Below are 20267 nucleotides of genomic sequence, written 5' to 3' on the forward strand. Positions count from 1 at the left end.
AGTCTCCAGTGACGGCGTAGGCTGCAGCCCCTGTGGCAGTGGGTTGCCATGGGCTACCGTGTGTGGCTGGCAGCCGGCGTGAGCAGCTAGCAGCCCCGAGAGCTGCCAAGAGCCACCGTCCAATGGCTGGCGAGCTACTGCCTCCCCCGGGAAGAGTGCAATGATAATACCAACATGGGCCAGTGAAGCGACATCCTCCACAACTAGACTGAAGAACACAAGGACAGCAACTTGTCTGTTCCCCTTCCCCGATTTCCCAATGCTGTTCCCCTCCACCAAGTCCCCAATAAAATCTTAAAAAAAAAAAAATTGGAAGGAAAAAAAACAAACCAGAAGCGACACTTTAGCTGTAGAGGTTCTCCCCACCTCTCCACCCTCCCAAGGAGCAAGCAGTCCCAGTGCCACACTAGGCTCCCCAGCCCAGGGTTCCAGTGCTAGGGACAGAAATCCCCATAATTTTTGGCTGTGAAAACCAGTGGAGATTGTGACTAAGTGAGACGGAGGGCAGTTGGAATCCCAGATGCTCCTCTTAAAGAGACCACACACAAACTTATTCACCTACAGAATCACTGGCTCTGAGCTCCAGCATTGAGGAGCTGGCGTAATCCATTGCTTCTTTGTTGAGCCCTCCCCCTTCTGAGCGTGCAGACACAGGTGCCTGCCATAGCTGAGTCTCCATCAAGCTGGCTGACTCAGTTTGATTGCCACTCCCTGGTGATTATGAGACCCCACCCTGCCCAACTTTTTGGAACACCCAGGCTGCTTTCAGTGGCTTTTTTCATTCAAACCGCCTGCCTTGGCTCATGTTGCAGATTTCCTAGGGTCTCTCAAAGGGTCAGGGAATGGAGACAAGCAGCACCTGGATTAAGTGTGTTCCATACCTCTGGCTGAGCTGCCCCAAGCCCAGCACTAGTGGCAGCCCAGCCTTGGTTCACGCGGTTTGGCTTCTCGAGGTACTTCAAAGCACGGCAATCTGCAGATTGTATTGAGGATCCTGTTGGGTGGCCCCAGGTGGGGTCACAGGCTACGGCTGAACTTGACTTGCAGCTGGTCCCCTCTCAGGTGGCCCTGGGGCTGGCACCTCCAGTGACCAGCTTCGAAATGAGCTGGAGCATCACCCAGCTGCCTCCAAGGACAACCCATCCAAGGGGCAGATTGGGAAGGTCCCCAGAGCCCTGCTGAGGCAGGTCCTGCTCTGGAGGGTCAACCCCAGCACCATAGCTCCTCCACTGTAGTCTCAGCCAATGAGCCCAATGATCAATCCCTTCTGCTTACGTGCAAACTACAACAGGAGGGCACACACAACCCACACAAGGGACAAACCTGGAGTAAGTGGCTCAGGTGACCAGAAAGTCTGTGCCACTGAGCCCCACAGCACACCTACTACATAAGGCCACTCTACTAAGACAGGGAGACATAGCAGCCCTGCCTAAAACATAGAAACAAACACAAGGAGGAAGCCAAAATGGGGAAACAAAGAAGAAACAAACACAAGGAGGAAGCCAAAATGGGGAGACAAAGAAGAAACAAACACAAGGAGGAAGCCAAAATGGGGAGACAAAGAAGCATGTCCCAAATCAAAGAACAGAACAAAGCTCCAGAAAAAGAACTAAACAAAATGGAGACAAGCAATCTACCAGATGCAGAGTTCCAAACACTGGTTATAAAGATTCTCAATGATATTGGGGAGAATTTCAACAAAGAGAGAAAACATAAAAATGAAGATAGAAAACATAAAAAAGAATCAGTCAGAAATAAAGACTACAATAACAGAAATAAAGAATACATTACAGGGGATCAACAGTAGATTAGATGAAGCAGAGTATCGAATCAGCAATTTGGAAGGCAAGGTAGCAGAAAACACCCAATCAGAACAGCAAAAAGAATCCAAAAAAATGAGGACAGTGTTAAGGGGCCTCTGGGACAACATCAACCATACTAACATTTGCATTGTAGGAGTAACAGAGGAGGGAGAAAGCAAGGTATTCAAAACCTATTTGAAGGAATAATGACAGAAAACTTCCCTAACCCAGGGAAAGAAATAGATATATTAATACAAGTCCAGACAGCACAGAGAGTCCCAAACAAGATGAACCCAAAGAGACACATCATAATTAAAAGGCCAAAGGTTAAAGACAAAATAAAAATCTTAACAGCTGCAAGAGAAAAGCAGTTAGTTACTTACAAGGGAGCTCCCGTAAGACTGTCAGCTGATTTCTCAACAGAAACTTTGCAGGCCAGAAGGGACTGGCATGAAATATTCAAAGTGATAAAAAGCAAGGACCTACAACCAAGATTAATCTACCCAGCAAAGCTATCATTTAGAATCAAAGGGCAGATAAAGAACTTCCCAAACAAGAAAAAGCTAAAGGAGTTCATCAACACCAAACCAGTATTACAAGGAATCTTAGAGGGACTTCTTAAGAAAATAAATAAATAAATAAATAAATAAATAAATAATATGAATAATAAAATGGCAATAAGTACATACCTATCAACAATTACTTTTGAGTAAATGGATTAAATGCTCCAATCCAAAGAAAGGAGGGCTGAATGAATAAAAAAACAAGACCCTTACATATGCTGCCTACAAGAGACTCACTTCAGATTGAAGGACACACACAGACTGAAAGTAAAGGGATGAAAAAAGTTATTTCAGGAAAATGGAAACAAACAAACAAAAAGCTTGGGTAGCAATAGTTATACCAGATAAAATAGGCTTTAAAACAAAGGTTATAACAAGAGACAAAGAAAGACCTTAGTAATCCCACATCTGGGTATTTATCTGAAGAAACCCAAAACACTAATTCAAGGGGACATGTGAATCCATATGTTCATTGCAGATTATTTACAGTAGTCAAGATATGAAAGTATCATGGGTGTCGCTGAATGGATGAAGAAGAGGTGGTACATATATTCAATGAAATATTATTCAGCCGTAAAAAAGAATGAAATCTTGCCATCTGCAGCAAAATGAATCGACCTAGAGGGTATTGTGCCAAGTGTAGTCAGTCAGACAGCGAAAAACAAATGTTATATGATTTCACTTATAAATGTAATCTAAAGAACAAATATACAAACGAAACACTCATAGATAACATTTTGATGGTAGTTAGATGGGAGGGGGTTTGAGGGTGGGTGAAAAAAGGGACGGGATTAAGAAGTACAAATTGGTTGTTACACAGTAGTCATGGAGATGTAGGGTGTAGCACAAGGAATATTGTCAATAATGTTGTAGTAACTATGTATGATGTCAGATTCATACTAGATTTATTGGAGTGATAGATGGGAGGGGGTTGGGGGCAGAGTGAAAAGGTGAAGGCATTAAGAAGTACAAACTGGTAGTTACAAAATAGTCATGGGGATGTAAAGTAAAGCATAAGGAATACAGTCAATAATATGGTAATAACTATATATAGTACCAGGTGGGTACTAGTCAGGGGATCAGTTCAGAAATTACATAAATGTCTACAGACTATGCTGTATACCTGAAATTAATATAAAACTACATTAAAGATCAACTGTAATTGAAAATTTAAAAAGGGGGGAGAGATAAAGGGGAATAAGAAGTTCAAAGCTCCAGGTATAAAACAAGTAAGTCATGGGGATATAATATACAGCATAGGGAATATAGCCAATAATATTGTGATAGTGTGGTACAGTGTCAGATGTCATGGTGATCACATTTTAGCATAGGGAATATAATCAACAATGTGGTAATAACTATGCATAGTGCCAGGTGGGTAGTGTTGAATAACTATGCTGTATATCTGAATCTAATATAATATTATATGTTAGTTATATTTTAATAAAAATCTTAAAAATACAAATAAAAAATAAAAATGAAAACATAAAACCCATGGTTAGGTCACAGGCTATAAAAGAAACCAGACATGGGCAGGATCTGGCCCCCAGGGCAAAGTTTGTCAACAAGTGCCTTAGAACAGTTCTCAATGAAACAAAAGAAGAAAGATATTCTGTGTTTAGATGATGTTCATAGCATAAGATGTCTTCCCTTTTTAAACTAATTTTGTAACTAAGTTATTGATACTGGATAATGCTTAAACTATTTTAGCTGGCAAAACTAAATATGTAGATATTTTAAAAAGTCTCTCCATTGATAACCAACATATCATAGATGTTTTCCTACCTCTACATTAGGGTAATAATCATACAAAAAAATTACACATATCAACAATATCATTGTTTTCCTCCACAATGTTAGTTTTTTAAATATGTTGTATTTGTTCCATCGATCTTATTCCAGAGGAATTTAAGAGAATTTCCCCTCAAGACAAGCTAAAAGTAAACAATATTAAATAGAAATGGAAATTTGCGGATATCATGATTAACACCCTTTAGTTATAAATATGAAATATTTGTTTTTTTTCTTCTCAATATAAGGGTTTTTACTTAAATAAACATCAAATTCTGCACATAATAATTCAAGTGACCAACAGTAATTAGATAAAATCAAGTCTTCTCCCCCAAACTGAAGGTCAGTTCCCAGAAGTAACCACTAGTAAAGATTCCTTGGTTCAAAAGCATTCTAGTTGACAGATGTCAGCATGTATGAGACACTGCTTCCGTGTTTTAACTCAAATTAAATCGTAGTAAAGATGTGTGTATCTCAGCACCCATATATCTTTATCATTTCACAATAAGTCATTCTATCTGCCATGATTATTTAACATGAAAAAAGTGGGGTTTTTTCAATAAAATTTATATAGTATACACATACTCTTTTAGGTAGTTGAACTTCTGACCCTAAAAATTCTAAAATAAGTGGTTTTCCTAATCACTGATTCTTCATCTTCCTCTTCAAGACCAGAAAAGGAAAACCAGCTTTCCTGTTTTTTCAATTCCCCAAATTATTAATTAATTTAGAAGGATTTAATCTTAGTCAAAACATCCTTTCTTTACTTGCAAAGGTAACTTTTCCTCTCCACAACTAGGACACCACTTCTGATATGTTGATGAAACCAGATGTTTAGATGATTTCCATATCCATTGTGAGTTTCTTTCAAACCCATCAACAAACAAATTCAAGTTCTTTGGATGGACTGCTTAAGAACTATATAATTGTCACCATGGATGAATATCAGAATAAAGAATATGGGAGTTAAAGACGGACCTTGCAACAAGAATTGAGAATAGTGGGAAGGAAATGAGCTTAGTATACAAGAGGGATGGCCTTTTATGATTTACAAATTGAAAACTTGCCTTTAATGGGTTCAATGAATAAACCATCTCAAATACTACATGTTCATTTTAAGTTCCCACTCTTATACCCCAGAATGTCTTTTAGAACTAACACTACATCTGTATTTTTAAAACTGGTATTTTTAACAAAAATATAAAAATCTAATTCAAATTTTCAAAATTAAAATTAAGACTTTTGTTTAAAAAAGAAACCGCTGTTCTCCCAACACACAAAATGCACAGCACACAGCGACACAGTGTGAGGAGGGGCCTGACACGCCCCTCCTGAGGGGGGTAAGCTCTGCAGGTTCTTCTGAAATCTTCAGAGAAAGTTATGTTTTTTTCCCTGCAAACTGTGTCAAGGACTAGTGCTTCAGGGTTCCTTCTCCAGAGAGAGCTGGGGAAGAGGCGAGAATGCAGGAAGAGGACAAAGGGCGTCTCTTCGCAGTCCTGTATTCTCAGAGGAAGAATTAATTACATTATCACTATAAATCCCTAAACTGGCCCGTTCCCAGACCTCATGCCTCTAACTGGGGAGCTGGCTTCCGCCATCCATCCAAATTCCTAGCGCCCTTCCGGAGAGCGAATCCATGGAAATCTATCAAGCAGCACTCATGCTAGAGCAGGGCCAGGGCAAGCGCTCAGTTTTCATTCAAATGGACCAACCTGTGTCCTTTACGACCACCACTAATTTAGGTCAACACTGCTAGTTTAAACAGCACAAAAGAGTATAATAAAAAAAATCACACAACAGAATCCAACAACAAGTCTAAGCAATCACCAGGAGTCAGTAAAATTTAGAATGAAGTAGGGTGGAAAGCAATGAAGCAAATGCCATCAGAACAAAAGGAGTCTTTAAGAATAAAGTGTTGTGTGGGGAGGACCAGAGACAAGGTTTACAGAAAGAAAAAAGTTGGGAAGTTTCAGATAAGTCAGGGCCTTTCTGTGCAAACCATTACACACGGCTTCAATAGCAAACCTAGGCAGACAACTGGCTAAAAGGACTCAACGCTTGGCTACCCGGCTGCAGCCCCTTAAAGTCTTTCCTCATTTGAATAGTATTTTAGGAATGTTTTGTCAATGTGTCGGATGATTTTTCACTTCTACTGCATTCTCCCCTTCACCGTGATAATTACAGTCATTGTAACAATTTATTTTATAGGCAGAACATTCACAACCCCAAATGATGACCTTTTTTTTAACCTGCAAAAATTCATATATTTATTTGTCCACATTTCTTTAAAAAGGTTAACTTTCACAACTGTTGCTCGTAGCAACACGGGAACAAAAGATTTTTCACATGCATAATCTAAGCCTTTAATTAAAATTCACAAACTTGGATCTCAAACCAAGCCAAAAGTAGAAAAGTTACAATAACTGATTCCCAAATAGAAAGGGATACACAACACATTGTTTAGCCATTGCAAAGACAAAATAAAGAGTGCAGCAACTTGTGACAGGGATAATGAATGTACAAGTTAAAGAATTCCCTTATAATCAGTTTTAGTGACTGCTTCTATTCTTCCAGGTAAGTTTCATGGCATACGTAAATCAAACAAAAATACACGATACTCCCTCTTAGTTTCTAAATGGGAAACCACTTCTCCTTTTATGAAGGCTATATAGAGCCTGACTCCAAATCTAAGCAGTTTAAAGCAAATTATAACATGGCAATTTATAGAAAGAGATTATTTTCCCCCAAGATTTAAACTCAACTACAAGAGTGAAGGTAAAAAAGAATTCCAATCAAGGTCTGTAATGTACACATTTGCGGTGAAACCAAGGCATTCTCAGACAATAGACTGTCCAAGCAGGGTTTAAATCAGTGGAAAACAAAGTGCTCTAGAACAGAATCTGTAAGAGCTGGGTGGGACTCAACTTTATTGCTTTGAAAATTCTCCATCCTTAATAATCAGTTCACCTACCTGCAAATGAGAGAGGGGTGTGAAGGGAACAGGCAGAGTAGGTGGCACATGAACAAAAGGGAGGGTTCCACAGAAGTGCAGATTGAGAGGAGCCTGTGGTACAAGGTCAAGGGCTTTTAGAACCAGAAGGCAAGGATAAAAAGGATGTACAGCATGTCAGATCTCAGCCTCTGAAAGAATTTAAATCACTGAAAAACGGCAGAGGTGACAGAATCAAATCAGGCTTTACCTGAGCACCTAATATACACAAAACATGGTGCTAGATGCCCTGTGAGGGGGCATAAATAAACCACAGTGTGCATGATTTGACCAATGGAGCCCAACCAACTTGTCTGGGAAAATGAAAACTCAATTCTGAAAAATCAGTTCAATTTGAAGAGTCAAAACATCACACGTAACGTAGTTTTAATACAGATGCTAAAAACAAGAATGAAGGCACTGGAACACTGAGTGGGGCTAAGTTGTTAAGGGAAGCTTCAAGTGTTGAAACTTTCCTAAGTCCTGAAGGGTGGCTAGGACTTCCAAATCCCAAACAGGTGGCCAAGAGCCCTTCTGAGTAGCACTTAAAGGCAGTACACAGTTAAATGCACAGCTATGAAGTCAGACAGACATGGCTGAATTCTGTCACCACTGCTTAGCAGCTCTGTGCCCTTAGACAAGTCATTTAACCTTTTTAGCCTCATTTCCTAAAATGGGAGCACTGGCGGTACCAATCAAAGGTTTCAGTCAGTATTCAATAAATATTTATTAAGAATGTGCACAGAGCTAGACACTGAAATACAACAAAGAACAAGAGAGCACAGTACAGGCCTCACGAAGCCTGGGATAACATATGTGAAGGGCTCCGCAGTTGGTGCTTATATCATCATCATCATCATCATCATCATTTGCACAGTGGCGTAAAGTATATGATCCAGCGAGAACAAATAAACCGTCTTAGCTGGAACAAGGATTCACAAAAACTATATTGGCATACCTCAGGGCTCAGTCCTGGAACCTCTTCTTTCCTTCTCTCCCAGGAATCTCATTCCATCCCACAATTTTAAAATACTGTCTACGTATAACCAAATTTAGTATCTCCAGCCCTGAGCTGTCTCCCAAACTCCAGGCTCCCTATCCAGCTGCCTATTACATACCTCCATGTGTATGTCTTCAGAGGCATCTCTGGTCTATAAATCTGAAACAGAACTCGGGCTCCCTGATCCAACTGGATAACAACCAACCATATTCTTCCCTGGGTCTTTCCCCATCAATAAATCAGCAAATCCTTGTTTCTTTTCTTTCCCTCATGCTTCACATATCCAAAGCATGAGCAAGGTCTTTCACTTTTACCTAAAAAACACATCACCAATCTATTCACTGCTCTCCGTTGCCAAAGCCATCATTCCAGCTCAAGATGTGGTTTCTCACTAGATTATCTCACTGCAATAGCTTCCATGATTCTTTCTCCATAGAGCAGGGAGTTCTTGTTCAAAAATGGGTAAGTCAGTCTCTGTCTCTCTGTCTCTCTTGTTTCTCCTCTCTCTCTCTCTCACACACACATACACATACACACACACACACACACACACACACACACACACAGAGTTATTTATCATTCAACTTAAAACTCTCCAATGGCTCCCAAATACCCTTAAAATGTTGATTGTCTACAGGGCATATATGATTGGACCCCTTTTACCTCTCCGCCTCATCTCCTAATACCCTCCCCTCCCACTGCAGACACACTGGCTGCCTCTTAGTTAATTGAACATAGCATCCTCCCCTAGCATTTTAGGACAGTGCAGTCCAGCAGAGCTTTCTACACTGACGGAAATGTTCCATATTTGCACATGAGGCTATTGAGCACTTAACATGCGGCTAGTGAGACTAGGGATCTAAATGTTTATTTAATTTTGATGAATTTAAATAGCCACGTACTCCTAGGAGCTACCATACTGGAATGTGCAGGACTAGCCTTTCCCCTGCTGCACTAATCTTCTCCCAGATCTCAACATGGATGGCTTATCCTCCTGTCTCAGTTCACTGTCAGCTCCCCAGAAAGGACTTTCCTGGCCACCCACCCAAAGGAGCTCCCACTGAAACCATGATCACTGCCTTGTTTAGTTCGATCAGAACACATTGGCTACTGCCTTTCTGATTTGTCTTCCCCAAACTAGAAGATAAAATCCATGAGAGTAGGGACCTTGCCTATTTCAGTCATTGCTCTGTCCGCAAGATATATGTGCTTGGCCTAGAGTGTTTTCAGTGAATGGTTGAGGAATGGCTGAATGAATGAATCAGTGAGTGACTGACTAGGGAGCCAAGTGTGTAAAAGCAGGCTGGGGACTGATTGTGCAGGCTGCTGGAAAAAGGCAAGGGTCCTTCACACACTTACATTTCATTTATGGGTCCAGGCTCTGCAGTGCTCTTACGCTCCCCATGGGGCAGGCAGGCTAAGCAGAGAACACGAAGGAACGAACAGTGTACATGCAAACCAGGTCTCCATCCTCAACTGACGTGAAATCAATTTTATGAGAACATTAGTGATACAGACACACAGATGCTCCTTACATATGAGACATCAAGAAATCTCTCAAGAAGGTATCTACATACACTCAAAAGACATGTCTTTACAGGGCAAAAAAAGGACCAAAAGGGGCACTAGACAACCAAATTACCTTTGTAGTGTCTGGATCTGAATAGCAAACCAGGGCATTAATGTTACGTTAAACATTCAGCCATGTTAAATAACGGTTTCTAGTCATACTGTCCCATGAGGAGTGTCATTAGGTGTGTCACTTAGCAGAAAGGGGGAAAGGGAAGCAATAAGGAGAGAAAGTAAACAATCTGTTTCTAGACAAGTTCAAACACCCTGATAATCAGCAGAAAGGAAAGAACACATAGCATGGACAGAATTACTGACCAGCCCAAATGAACCTAGACCTAGAAGTTGACAAAACTTATAACCCAGGAATATCATGCACAATATGGATTCCACATATTCATTCACTGTTACAATTTCAAGGAAAAGGACTGGCATTTTCATTTATCTCTATTAAAAACCGGAACACTACGGAACACTGCAAAGTTCTGAACTAAATGATACTGTGTGCTCTTCAAATCCTTTGCAGTAAATGTTGTCTATCATGCTTTAAACTTGACTGAATATTAATGCCACTTAAAAAAAATGACCTCATAAAATGGAGCAATGTCAGTAAAGTACACAACACATTCCATATTCTATCCCAAAGTCAGAATTTTAATCAGGAGTTTACAGCACAAATCTCTGTAAGTCACTGTTGATTCCTGCTGTCAGCACTCACATCCAGAGCTGGTGACCGCTACAACCCAGGCTGCACTGGAGAAAACACAGCACTTCAGAGGCAGCAGCGGTCACCCGGAAGGAAAGCCTCTCTGCCTGCCAAGTCCTGACACATTCATTTTATAGCAATGCCAGCAACACTTTTCAGCTAAAAGTAAGTCACTATTTTAGTAATCAAAATACGGTCTATGTTTCTTTAAAATTAAATTTCCTGCCTCCAGCCCCAGTGAGACCAAAGCAGGTTAAATGTACACCTCTGTTCCAATTTTCTGTTGGGACCACTGTAACTGCTCGTATGTCGCAGCAGTGAAAAAAGCAGCTCCCAAAGCTTAACTGTGTTACTGCACTGCTGCCCACTTCCCAGCTGCCTCCATTTCCAGTGCTGCTCATGACTGTCCTCACAGAAACATGATTTCTTTACTGACATCAGGGCTAACAGCATGGGAAAAGTTATTCACAGAACAACACAATTTTATCCTTTAGCATCTTTGGAACACCTTTCACTGTGACAGACACCTGCTTTGTCAAGATATTAATAACACATGGAATTATTTTCTATTTGATCATCATCACCAACTTTGCGATTTTATAAATACTAACAACATGTCACAGCAAAGTCAGTTTCCAACTACCAAAACAGATTATTATAATACTTATACTTCTAACAGTAAACTGAAAACAAACTATGGTACCTCCAAAGGTTCGTTTTTGCCCGTTTTTCTCATATCCCTATGTACAATTCCAGCTATTGCAGAAAGGAAGGGGTTTGTAAAATTTTAAGTAACATATTGCATTTCATGAGAAGAAAAGTAATATGAGAAGCAAGGCAGCTCCCCAAGTTCAGCATCCATGTCCGATTCGCCTTTACTACACAGGGCCTGGGGTCCACCTTCTTTGTGAAATAAATGACTGATCTATGATCACTAATAAACATGCCATTTTCATATAAGATTAGTATTATTTAAATGTTCATATAAAATATTTTAAAGACTTTATCATCTCATTTTATATGAGAGGTTGGCAAACATTTTTCTGTAAAGGGCCAGGGACTAAATATTGGGTTGTCGGACAAGTCATGACGCATTTTTGCAATGAAAAACAGAAAAATATGTCATGACTTTTCCGACAGCCCAATACTTTAGGCTTTGTGGGCCACACACACAATCTCTGTCACAAATTCTTCTTTGCTTTTGTTTGTTTGTTTATCACCCTTTAATGATGTAAAACCCATTCTTAGCTGGAGGGTTATACAAAAAGAAGGCCGCAGGCTAGGGTTTGGCCCTTGGGCCATAGTCTGCCCACCCTTGCTTTTCAAGTATACCAAAAAAACATAATTATATAGTATGCTCACACTTTGACTAAAGAAAAACACTTCCAACTGTTTTGTGTGTGTTTTTTATAATTTTTTAAAAATAAACTATTTTTTGGAACAGTTTTAGATTTACAGAAAAAAACGCAGTTATTGCAGAGAGTTTCCATACATCCAGTTTCCCTGTTAGAATGGTACATAAAATTAATGAACCAATATTGGTACATTATCATTAAGTAAAATTCATAACTTTTTTCAGATTTCCTTAGCTTTTACCTAATGTCCTTTTTCTGTTCCGGGATCCTATATTACAGTTACTCATCATGTCTCCTTAGGCTCCTTGCCTGTGACATTTTCTCAGACTTTCCTTGTTTTTGATAATGACAACAGTTTTAAAGAACAGGGCTCAGATATTTTGTAAAATGTACCTCTATTGAGATTTGGTGGGTGTTCTTCTCATGATTAGATGTCAGTTTGGGGGTGGGAGGGGGAAGACCACACACACACAAAAAAGATACCATTGTCATCATATCATATCAAGGGCACAGCAACACGAGTGATTACTATTGATATTTACCTTGATCACCTGGCGGAGGTATTATTTGTCAGGTTTCCTCCAACTTTTTTTTAAACACGATTAATAAAAATGAACTTAATTCTTAACATTTATAACCAGCTAGAAGGTTTTAAATGTCCAGTCATTTTGCATAGGCTGACTGTATACATACACACGTTATGATTCATTATCTACGTAATCCACATCTATGCCTCATGAAATAGATTACATTTGAGATGAAGACAAAAATTAATATGTACTTCGCTAGTATATTAGACTTTTACTTCTTCTCAACTCTTCTTCCCTGGCCTGTTAGAAAGGAGGGAGGTAACCATTAGGATGAATTTAAAGGATATCTAAAAATGTAATGGACAATACTTGAATTCTCTTTTACTTTTTAAATGATGATTATGCAAACTAGATTATAAGCAACCTGAGCTGGGACAAATCTTATCAGCTTTATATCTCTCAGAGTCCATGGTATACCTAGCTGGCTGACACAATAAAAACTGTTGATTAATTTATATCTACAACTTCAGTGTTAAAACAATTCAAAGCAATCAAATATGGGAGACAGGGGAGAGTGATGTAAGGCTAAAAAGAACTAATTTCTCTTATCTAACTTTTTCTCGGTCAACTTATAAGTGATAGGACACGGAAGGATGGGGAGAGTGGCAAGGGCTTCAAGGCTAGAATAGAGGGGAAAAGCTTGGGTCAAATTAAGGTTATCAAAACACTCCGAAGAAGGAAACGCAAATCAAAACCACAGGAAGAAACTACCTCCTGCCCACTAGAAATGGTTAAAAAAAGAGAAAATAACAAGTGTTGGAGAGGATGCAGAGAAACTGGAACCCTCGTAGACTGCTGGTGGGATGTAAAATGGTGCAGTTGCTGTGGAAAATAGTTTGGCAGATCCTCAAGAAGTTAAACATAAAATTACCATGTGACCTAGCAATTCTACTTCTAGGTATATATCCAAGAGAACTGAAAACATATATTCATATAAAAATTACACACAAATGTTTATGCACCATTATTCATAACAGCCAAAAAATGGAAATAACCCAAATGCCAATCAGCTAAGGAATGGATAAAACAGGCGTGGTATGCCCATACAATGGACTATATTATTCAAAGTCATACAAAGGAATGAAGTACTTACACACACTACACAACATGGATGAACCTTGAAACATTATGCTAAGTGACAGAAGCCAGACACAAAAATTGTATGATTCCATTTATATGAAATTTCCAGAATTGGCAAAATCATGGAGATACTAAATAGATTTGTGGTTGCTGAGGCATCAGGGATGGGAAAAGAATAGAGAAGAGCTCTTAATGGGTATGAGGCTTCTTTTTGGGGTGATAAAAATGTTCAGGAATTACATAATGGTCATGGTTACACATTGTGAATATACTAAAAACTACTGAACTGTACACTCTAAAAAGGTTAAAATGGTGAATTTTATGTGATTTTTTTTAAACCTCAATAAAAAATAAAATAAATAATTGGACAAAACCACTTAAGATACTGAAAACGCTCTGAACTTTTATTTGGTAAATCATTTTTAACCCACAACTTATACACATACCGTGCCTTCAAAAATCTCTTTCCTACGCTGCATACTTCGGTGGTAATTCTCCAGAAATGGATGAAAGAATTAGTCTAAAATTCTAAAAAGAAATCAGTTCAACCAATTATCAGTCAAGTCCGTAGGACTGGAGCAGGCACAAACTCAGTCAGGCCCTATCTCAAGAAATTTACACTGTGTTAGGGCTAACAGTTTCCTACCATTTCCATAACTCCTACATCAGTAAAATGAAGCTGGCCACACCCTCTACAGTGGTGGCATCATTTTTCCACAGACATTTACTCAAAAAAAGTAAGCAAATGCCATTCACAAGGCAACAGTTCTGACTCCCACAGGCAGGCGGTGCAGGGCCTGGTCCGGCACTTACCTGGTGCATTGGAGCTTCTCTGCAGGAAATCGCAATAGTGACTTCTCAACAGTGGCCTGCTTGAAGGCCAGTCACAATGACTGACTGTGCAGCTCACAACTTAGTGATTTGCAGCTAAAAAAATTACTTATTTATAAATAATAGTTTTTCTTGAAAAAGCGATTTTTATCCTGATTCCGCCAACAAAATTGAACTGCAAACTATAGACTATTAAAGTCACTGAAGAAATCTTAAGTCATATACGTAGCAACTACTGCTCACTCTAACAAGCATTATAGCAAACGGTGTTGAAAACAAGAAATACTTCTTTGGGAATGTTTGGAAGACAGCACAGTTTAGTTTAAGTTAGTGCTTCCCAGAGTACTTTAAAAAAAAAACAAAACCAAAAATACCTTCTTTTAACAACCTCTCCACATTTCAAATACCATAATCACTCAAATAATTCACAGTAACCACTTGGCACCCAGACCCAGAGCCATTTCCAGCAAACCATGACAATGGCAGTTCCGACTAAGACTATCAGCAGTGATTTTGTTTTCTTTGCACTTATAAGTAATTCACATCTTTATACTATTAGTCAAAATGTAGCAGCTTAATTCTCTCATTATTTTTAATCTAAATGGAAAATCAATTGTCTCTGGTTGTTGGTGGGTATATTTTTTGAAGGCCCAACAATAAGAAACTGGGAATAGGAGAGTAGCTCCACTAGTGTTCTTTCATTAATTTAACAACTTTCTTCATTAATTCAACTAACCGACAGTTAACATCTACCATACATAAAGGATACAGAAAGTAGTAACAAGCAATGAGGTCTCTTGAGAAGTTTACACTCTAGCAGTAGGTTTAGCGAAATTACTTGCTTTGACTTTGAAAGAAAGACAACACAGAGTTCCTCAGATCCTAATCATGTGCTACAGACTGGGCATAGAATGCCAAAAGTTAACCCAGTCATCAATGATATCCATCTAACATCCTCTTCCTCCTCACTGTCACGCTCCCCACCCTCCAGGATTTCTTCCTTCAGTAAGAAAGTACAGGTTGCTCAACATCTGACACTAGCCATAAACCACAGAATATGGTCCATCAGCAGGTTTTAATGTAAAGTCGTTGTGTGGTGGCAAATCTTTTAAGTTCAACTAGACAAAGTTATTGTATCTCTGGGTAACATTCAATCCAAGGGCAGATAATGAGCAGAAGTCTGCTGGGAGTCTGAAAAACCACTCACCCGATGTCTGAGGCCTGCCCAGCTTAGCCCCCTACTGCAGAGGCAATGAATCCATCCAAACGTTTTCAAACCCTGTGTTGAATTGTTGAATACAGTTGTTTTTTGTTTAAAGCACCAGACCATTTGGCTACGATCTATGGCCCACCATAAACACCAGTTGGTGTGGTCAAAGAGCATCCATGGTGAGCAAAATAGAGGTGAATGAGGGAGCAGACCTGCAGAACAACACTTCTGGGGGAGTGGGGGGCAAAAAATCAAGGACAGGGAGATTTCCCCAGGATTAATGAGGGGGGATGTGGAAGGCAAAGTCACTACTGTTATAGTAAAATTGTAATCTATTCAGGGACGAAACAGAGCTCTTAACTCTTCCCCCAAATAGAACGTTTAATGTGCCCAGGAATACACTGAATTTTCAGTTCTATCTTGACCTGTGCTGTGATTCAATGAGGTCAAGTTATTGGCTTCCCAATCCATGCTCCCAAGGCATTCATGAACCAGACCCTACATGTGGCTAACTCAGGAATCACAGAATCATAAAAAGTTGACAGAAACCTTTGAAGATCAATAAAGACTGGTCCATCAGCCTGAAAAATCAACACTGAGGTTCTACTCCACCCGAAGACTCCTGAGCGTGCCCAGGCATCCAGGCAGTCTAGAGGAGTGAAAAGGACAAGAGCAAGGGCTCTAAAGCCAGGCTCTGTGGCTTCAAATCCTGGCTGCACATTTAACAGTAATGGCAATCTCTCTGTAACTCAATTTTCTCATCTGTAACTGGAAGATAATAATAGCACCTATCTCATAGGACTAATGGGAGAATAAAATGAGATCACAGTTAAAAAGTTAGCACAGTGTCTGTCACACAATAAACAGAGTAAATACATGCTAGTACATCTACTGTTTTCAGGGGTAACCTAAACTACCATTCAGTTCCTAAATTAGAATGACAACACTACAACTGCTACTATTTGGCTGGGCCCTGATTATGGGCCCCCAAACATCCCTATGAGGTACACGATATCTTCATTTTAGAGTTGAAAAATGGAGGTTTACAGGAATTCATAATTCACCTACGCTTACTCAATTAATAAGTGGTGGAGCAATAAAAGCTTTGATCACATCCCAGCAAAGTCTGCATTGTCATCTACCTCCAAAACTTAAGAGTATTTGAAAATACTTCAGTATTCTAAAATCACTACTGATTGAATGAAATTATATTCTTGTAAAATCTCCCAGCCTTTCCCCACTAAATCTACATAATTATACAATCAGAAATACCTCCCAAATTCTGACAGACTATCAAAAACACAAGATTCTCTTTATTAACATAAATATGACTGGATAAATCATCATGATCATTTTAATTAAATGGCTTTAAAAGTTAAAAAGTACTGCAGACCCACAGTATATCAAGCCACTTTTCTTTCAGAATTTGTAATTTGATCCTGTAGAAGCATGGGCACACTCCAATTGGTCTGTGTAACATCTCTCTTTCCATATGTTTGGTAAGTGTATAACAAAATCAACTAGAGTTAACAGTTACTCCAAATACCCTCTTCCAATATCTCTTATGCTATTTAGCAAGACTTACAGACATTTCATTGTCCTAAAAGAAAACACAATCAAATATGTCAATGTTGACACTGATCTCATGGAATATCTGTTACAACTTGAATGCTTAGATCCAGAAATACTTGTAACCAAATGTATAAATACGTAAAGAGCCAACAGCTTTAAGGAAAACTGAAATAATAAATAACAAGTCATCTTAGTCAAAACTGTTTGCCCCCACCAAATGAGTTGCTTACCCATTTTCCTGAAAACAGAGTTCATAATAATTGTTAATCCATTAATAGTTTAAAAGACATGCTTAACTTTGCTTAAGGAATAGTGATATGGATCAGCCAAGCCATATAAATTTACTTCACTTTCTATTTGCTTTACCTAGGCATTACATATTCTTAGAATCCTTATTGGTAAACACAGATGAAATGATATCATAAAACATGAAAATGGAAGCAGAAGAGAACCTAACATGCCTAAATATGTCAAGAATTCATTGCAATTTCAATGATCTAAAACTCTAAGTATCAGAAAGCAGAAAGAATTACCACACAACAGTAAAAGTCAAATATTTATACAGGTGCCTTAAAAGCCACTGTTGGGTGCACACCATCATCACTGACATTTACTATCTGTTAAGTAGTTTCAAAGTGCAATAACTGGCTTGGAGCGTGAAGTTTATGACAACAACTAATATGTCTGGAGAGACTGTGAAGGTGTGATGCTTGTCACAGCTTTCATCAGGCCAGCAAGAGGCAGCCAGGCTGTGGCAAGACGGAGCCTCAGCACAGGTGCCTTTTCTCATTTCAGGAGGGAAACCTAAACCGATACCTTCATGGATAATTTAATAAGGATTGTTCCATAAATTTATAATGTCATTTATGACTTTCTTATAATTGCTCTTTAGTAGCTTTCAAAAGCAATATTCTTTGGATAAAAGTAACTGGGGCAATAAAGTATGAAACCATTTCAGCTTCAAATTGAGAAATGAGGACTGTTTCATAGGAGAAGCACCTACCAAGGTTATAGAACCCTAAGGCCACATTCCATAAAAAGCTGGAAAGAAGTTTCAGAAATAATAAAAGTCCAAATGTTGGAATTGTCCCTAATAATATACATATTATTTAAACTTAAAATTAGGAATGCCTCCTTAATGAACAATTTACAAATGTACAATTAGGAATATTTTCTATTCTTCTTATAATAATTCTAACTATAAGAAATTTTCCTTGTAAGGGTAAAAAGAAAGATGGGATAGAGGAACATTTGTGAACATTCAGCTAAACTTCAGCTCCTGAGCTTCTTAGAGGATAATTTTGTCATGATTCTCTTCACCTCCGAAAGGAAATAAAGTTTGTGTTGAAAACTCCAAGAAATCATGCTAAGCTCAAGACAGAGTTCTTCAATAACCAAGGCTCAGTTTCAGTGTTCATTTCACCACTTCTTACTGCAAAACAGAATCTGCTTTTTCAAAGTCTGAAAGTCAGTTCAAGTTTTCAAGTGAAGGCTAACACTAGGCAGCAAAACGCCAAACAAACGTTTCTAAAATCTGAGGGGCAAAGCCAATTACACCCACCACCAGGGCCCAGAGAGGAAGGGGGCCAGGAACTCCCCTCCAAGCTCAGGACCTCCAGGCCCCGTGCAGAACTCCCAGGCAAGGCTGGGAATCAAGGACGACCAGAGAGATGCCACAGGTGGCCTGGACGGCTGCTTCCCCACCTTGCACTTAGGCCTCCTCCGGGGCCCAGAGCCCGTGCCCGACTCCCAGACCGAATGTGCCCTCCAGCCTCAATTTAGCCAATTTCAGGCGGTGGCGAGCTCGGAGCAGGGCTCAGGTGGCCCCTCTGGACCCGTTAACTGGACACAGAGTGCCAGCCCGAGGCGCCAATTCCACCGATTCCTCAAGGCCCGGAGTGTCTAAAGGTCCTCAGGGGCGTCGGGAAGTGGACGGCAAAGGGGCCCTGGAAGGGGCGGTTCCAAATGCCCCCTCCGAGGCGCCTGGCCGGCTGACGCAGCCGGGCTTGGGCAGTGCGTCCCGCGCCTCCTTCCCGGGGCCCATCCCGGTACCCCGGGACCAGCGACGCCCCACGCCCCCCGCGCTGCGGGCGCCGCCGCTCGGCCGGGTCTCCAGGACAACAGCCACCGCAGCGCTTCCGAGGCGGGTCCCCGCGCCCACCGCGGCCCGGCCACCCACCTGTCCCGGGGATCGATCCAGCTGGTCCTCCTGGTGTTGTGGTCGATGTAGAAGACCTTGCCGTCGTAGTCCCTGGCCTCCTCCCAGCCCCGGGGTAGCGGCAGCTGCCCGCTCCCGGCCCTCCTAGGCATGGTCGGCGGCCTCGCCGGCGGGCGGCGCCTCCATAAGGACCCGGCGCGGGACGCGGCGGGAACGCGACTGTCCGGCCCGGCCGCCGCACCCGACGCGGGCGCTGGCTGAGGGGCTGCCGGGCGCGGGACGCGGCGGGGCCACGCGCAGGGGGCGCCTCGGGAATCAGTCCAGGAATCCGCCGGGGATCAGTCCACCATGTCTGCGTCGGAGCAGGCGATCGAACCCTCCTCCTCCTCCTCTTCGCGGCCGCCGCCGCTGCCTCCGCCTCTTCCTCCTCCTCCTCCTCCTCCCCGTCCCCCTGTGGCCGCCGAGGGTCGCGGCGCCCGGGCTGCCAGAGCCGCCGCCGTCTGGGCTGGGATCGGGGAAGCTCGGCAGAGCGGCGGCCGCGGCGGCAACGGGCCTCCTCATTTGCATGCGATTAGCATGCGCCCCGCCCGGGCCCGCCCCCGCTGCTCCGCCCCTCGCCGGGCTCATCTGCATGCACATTCCTCGCCGCCACATTCCTGGGCTTAACCCTGCCGCTCCCGCGGCCGGCAGCACGGGCCGGGGCCACCGGCCAATCCCGGGCGGGGGAGGGGAGCCGAGGGGCCAGGTGGGAGGGAGAGGGCCGAGGAATGCACTGCTGGCTCCCTCCCCTCGACCCCAAATATCTCCCTGCGGCCAAACATCTCGTGTTTTTAGAGTTTTGGAACGCGAAAGATAGCTCGAGGGAAGTCTCCGCACCCTTCTCAACCTCTTTCCGACTTCTAGCGAAAGCACAGGACTTTCGAGAGGAAAGGGGTGGAGGAGCTTTCTGCGGAAGGAAAAGGCCCAGCAAACACCGAGGGCACAAAAGCTCCCCCACGCCGCTCCCGGAGCCTCATCGGACCCGAGGGCGGCTTCGGGCGGTGAGAAAGTG

At 41.5% G+C, this 20267-nt stretch overlaps 1 protein-coding gene across 1 annotated transcript in view; it reads right to left on the minus strand.

Annotated features, from left to right (window-relative positions):
* Positions 1–19756, minus strand: part of WWC2 (WW and C2 domain containing 2) — a 189115-nt gene extending 169359 nt beyond the window's left edge. The window contains exon 1 of the mRNA XM_019666959.1: positions 19238–19756. Within this exon, the coding sequence (XP_019522504.1) occupies positions 19238–19368 (131 nt within the window). The 5' untranslated portion in view covers positions 19369–19756. The remainder of the gene's footprint in view (positions 1–19237) is intronic.
* Between the last annotated feature and the right edge of the window lie 511 nt (positions 19757–20267).

Source organism: Hipposideros armiger, unplaced genomic scaffold (assembly GCF_001890085.2).
Source record: "Hipposideros armiger isolate ML-2016 unplaced genomic scaffold, ASM189008v1 scaffold_481, whole genome shotgun sequence".
NCBI lineage: Eukaryota > Metazoa > Chordata > Mammalia > Chiroptera > Hipposideridae > Hipposideros > Hipposideros armiger.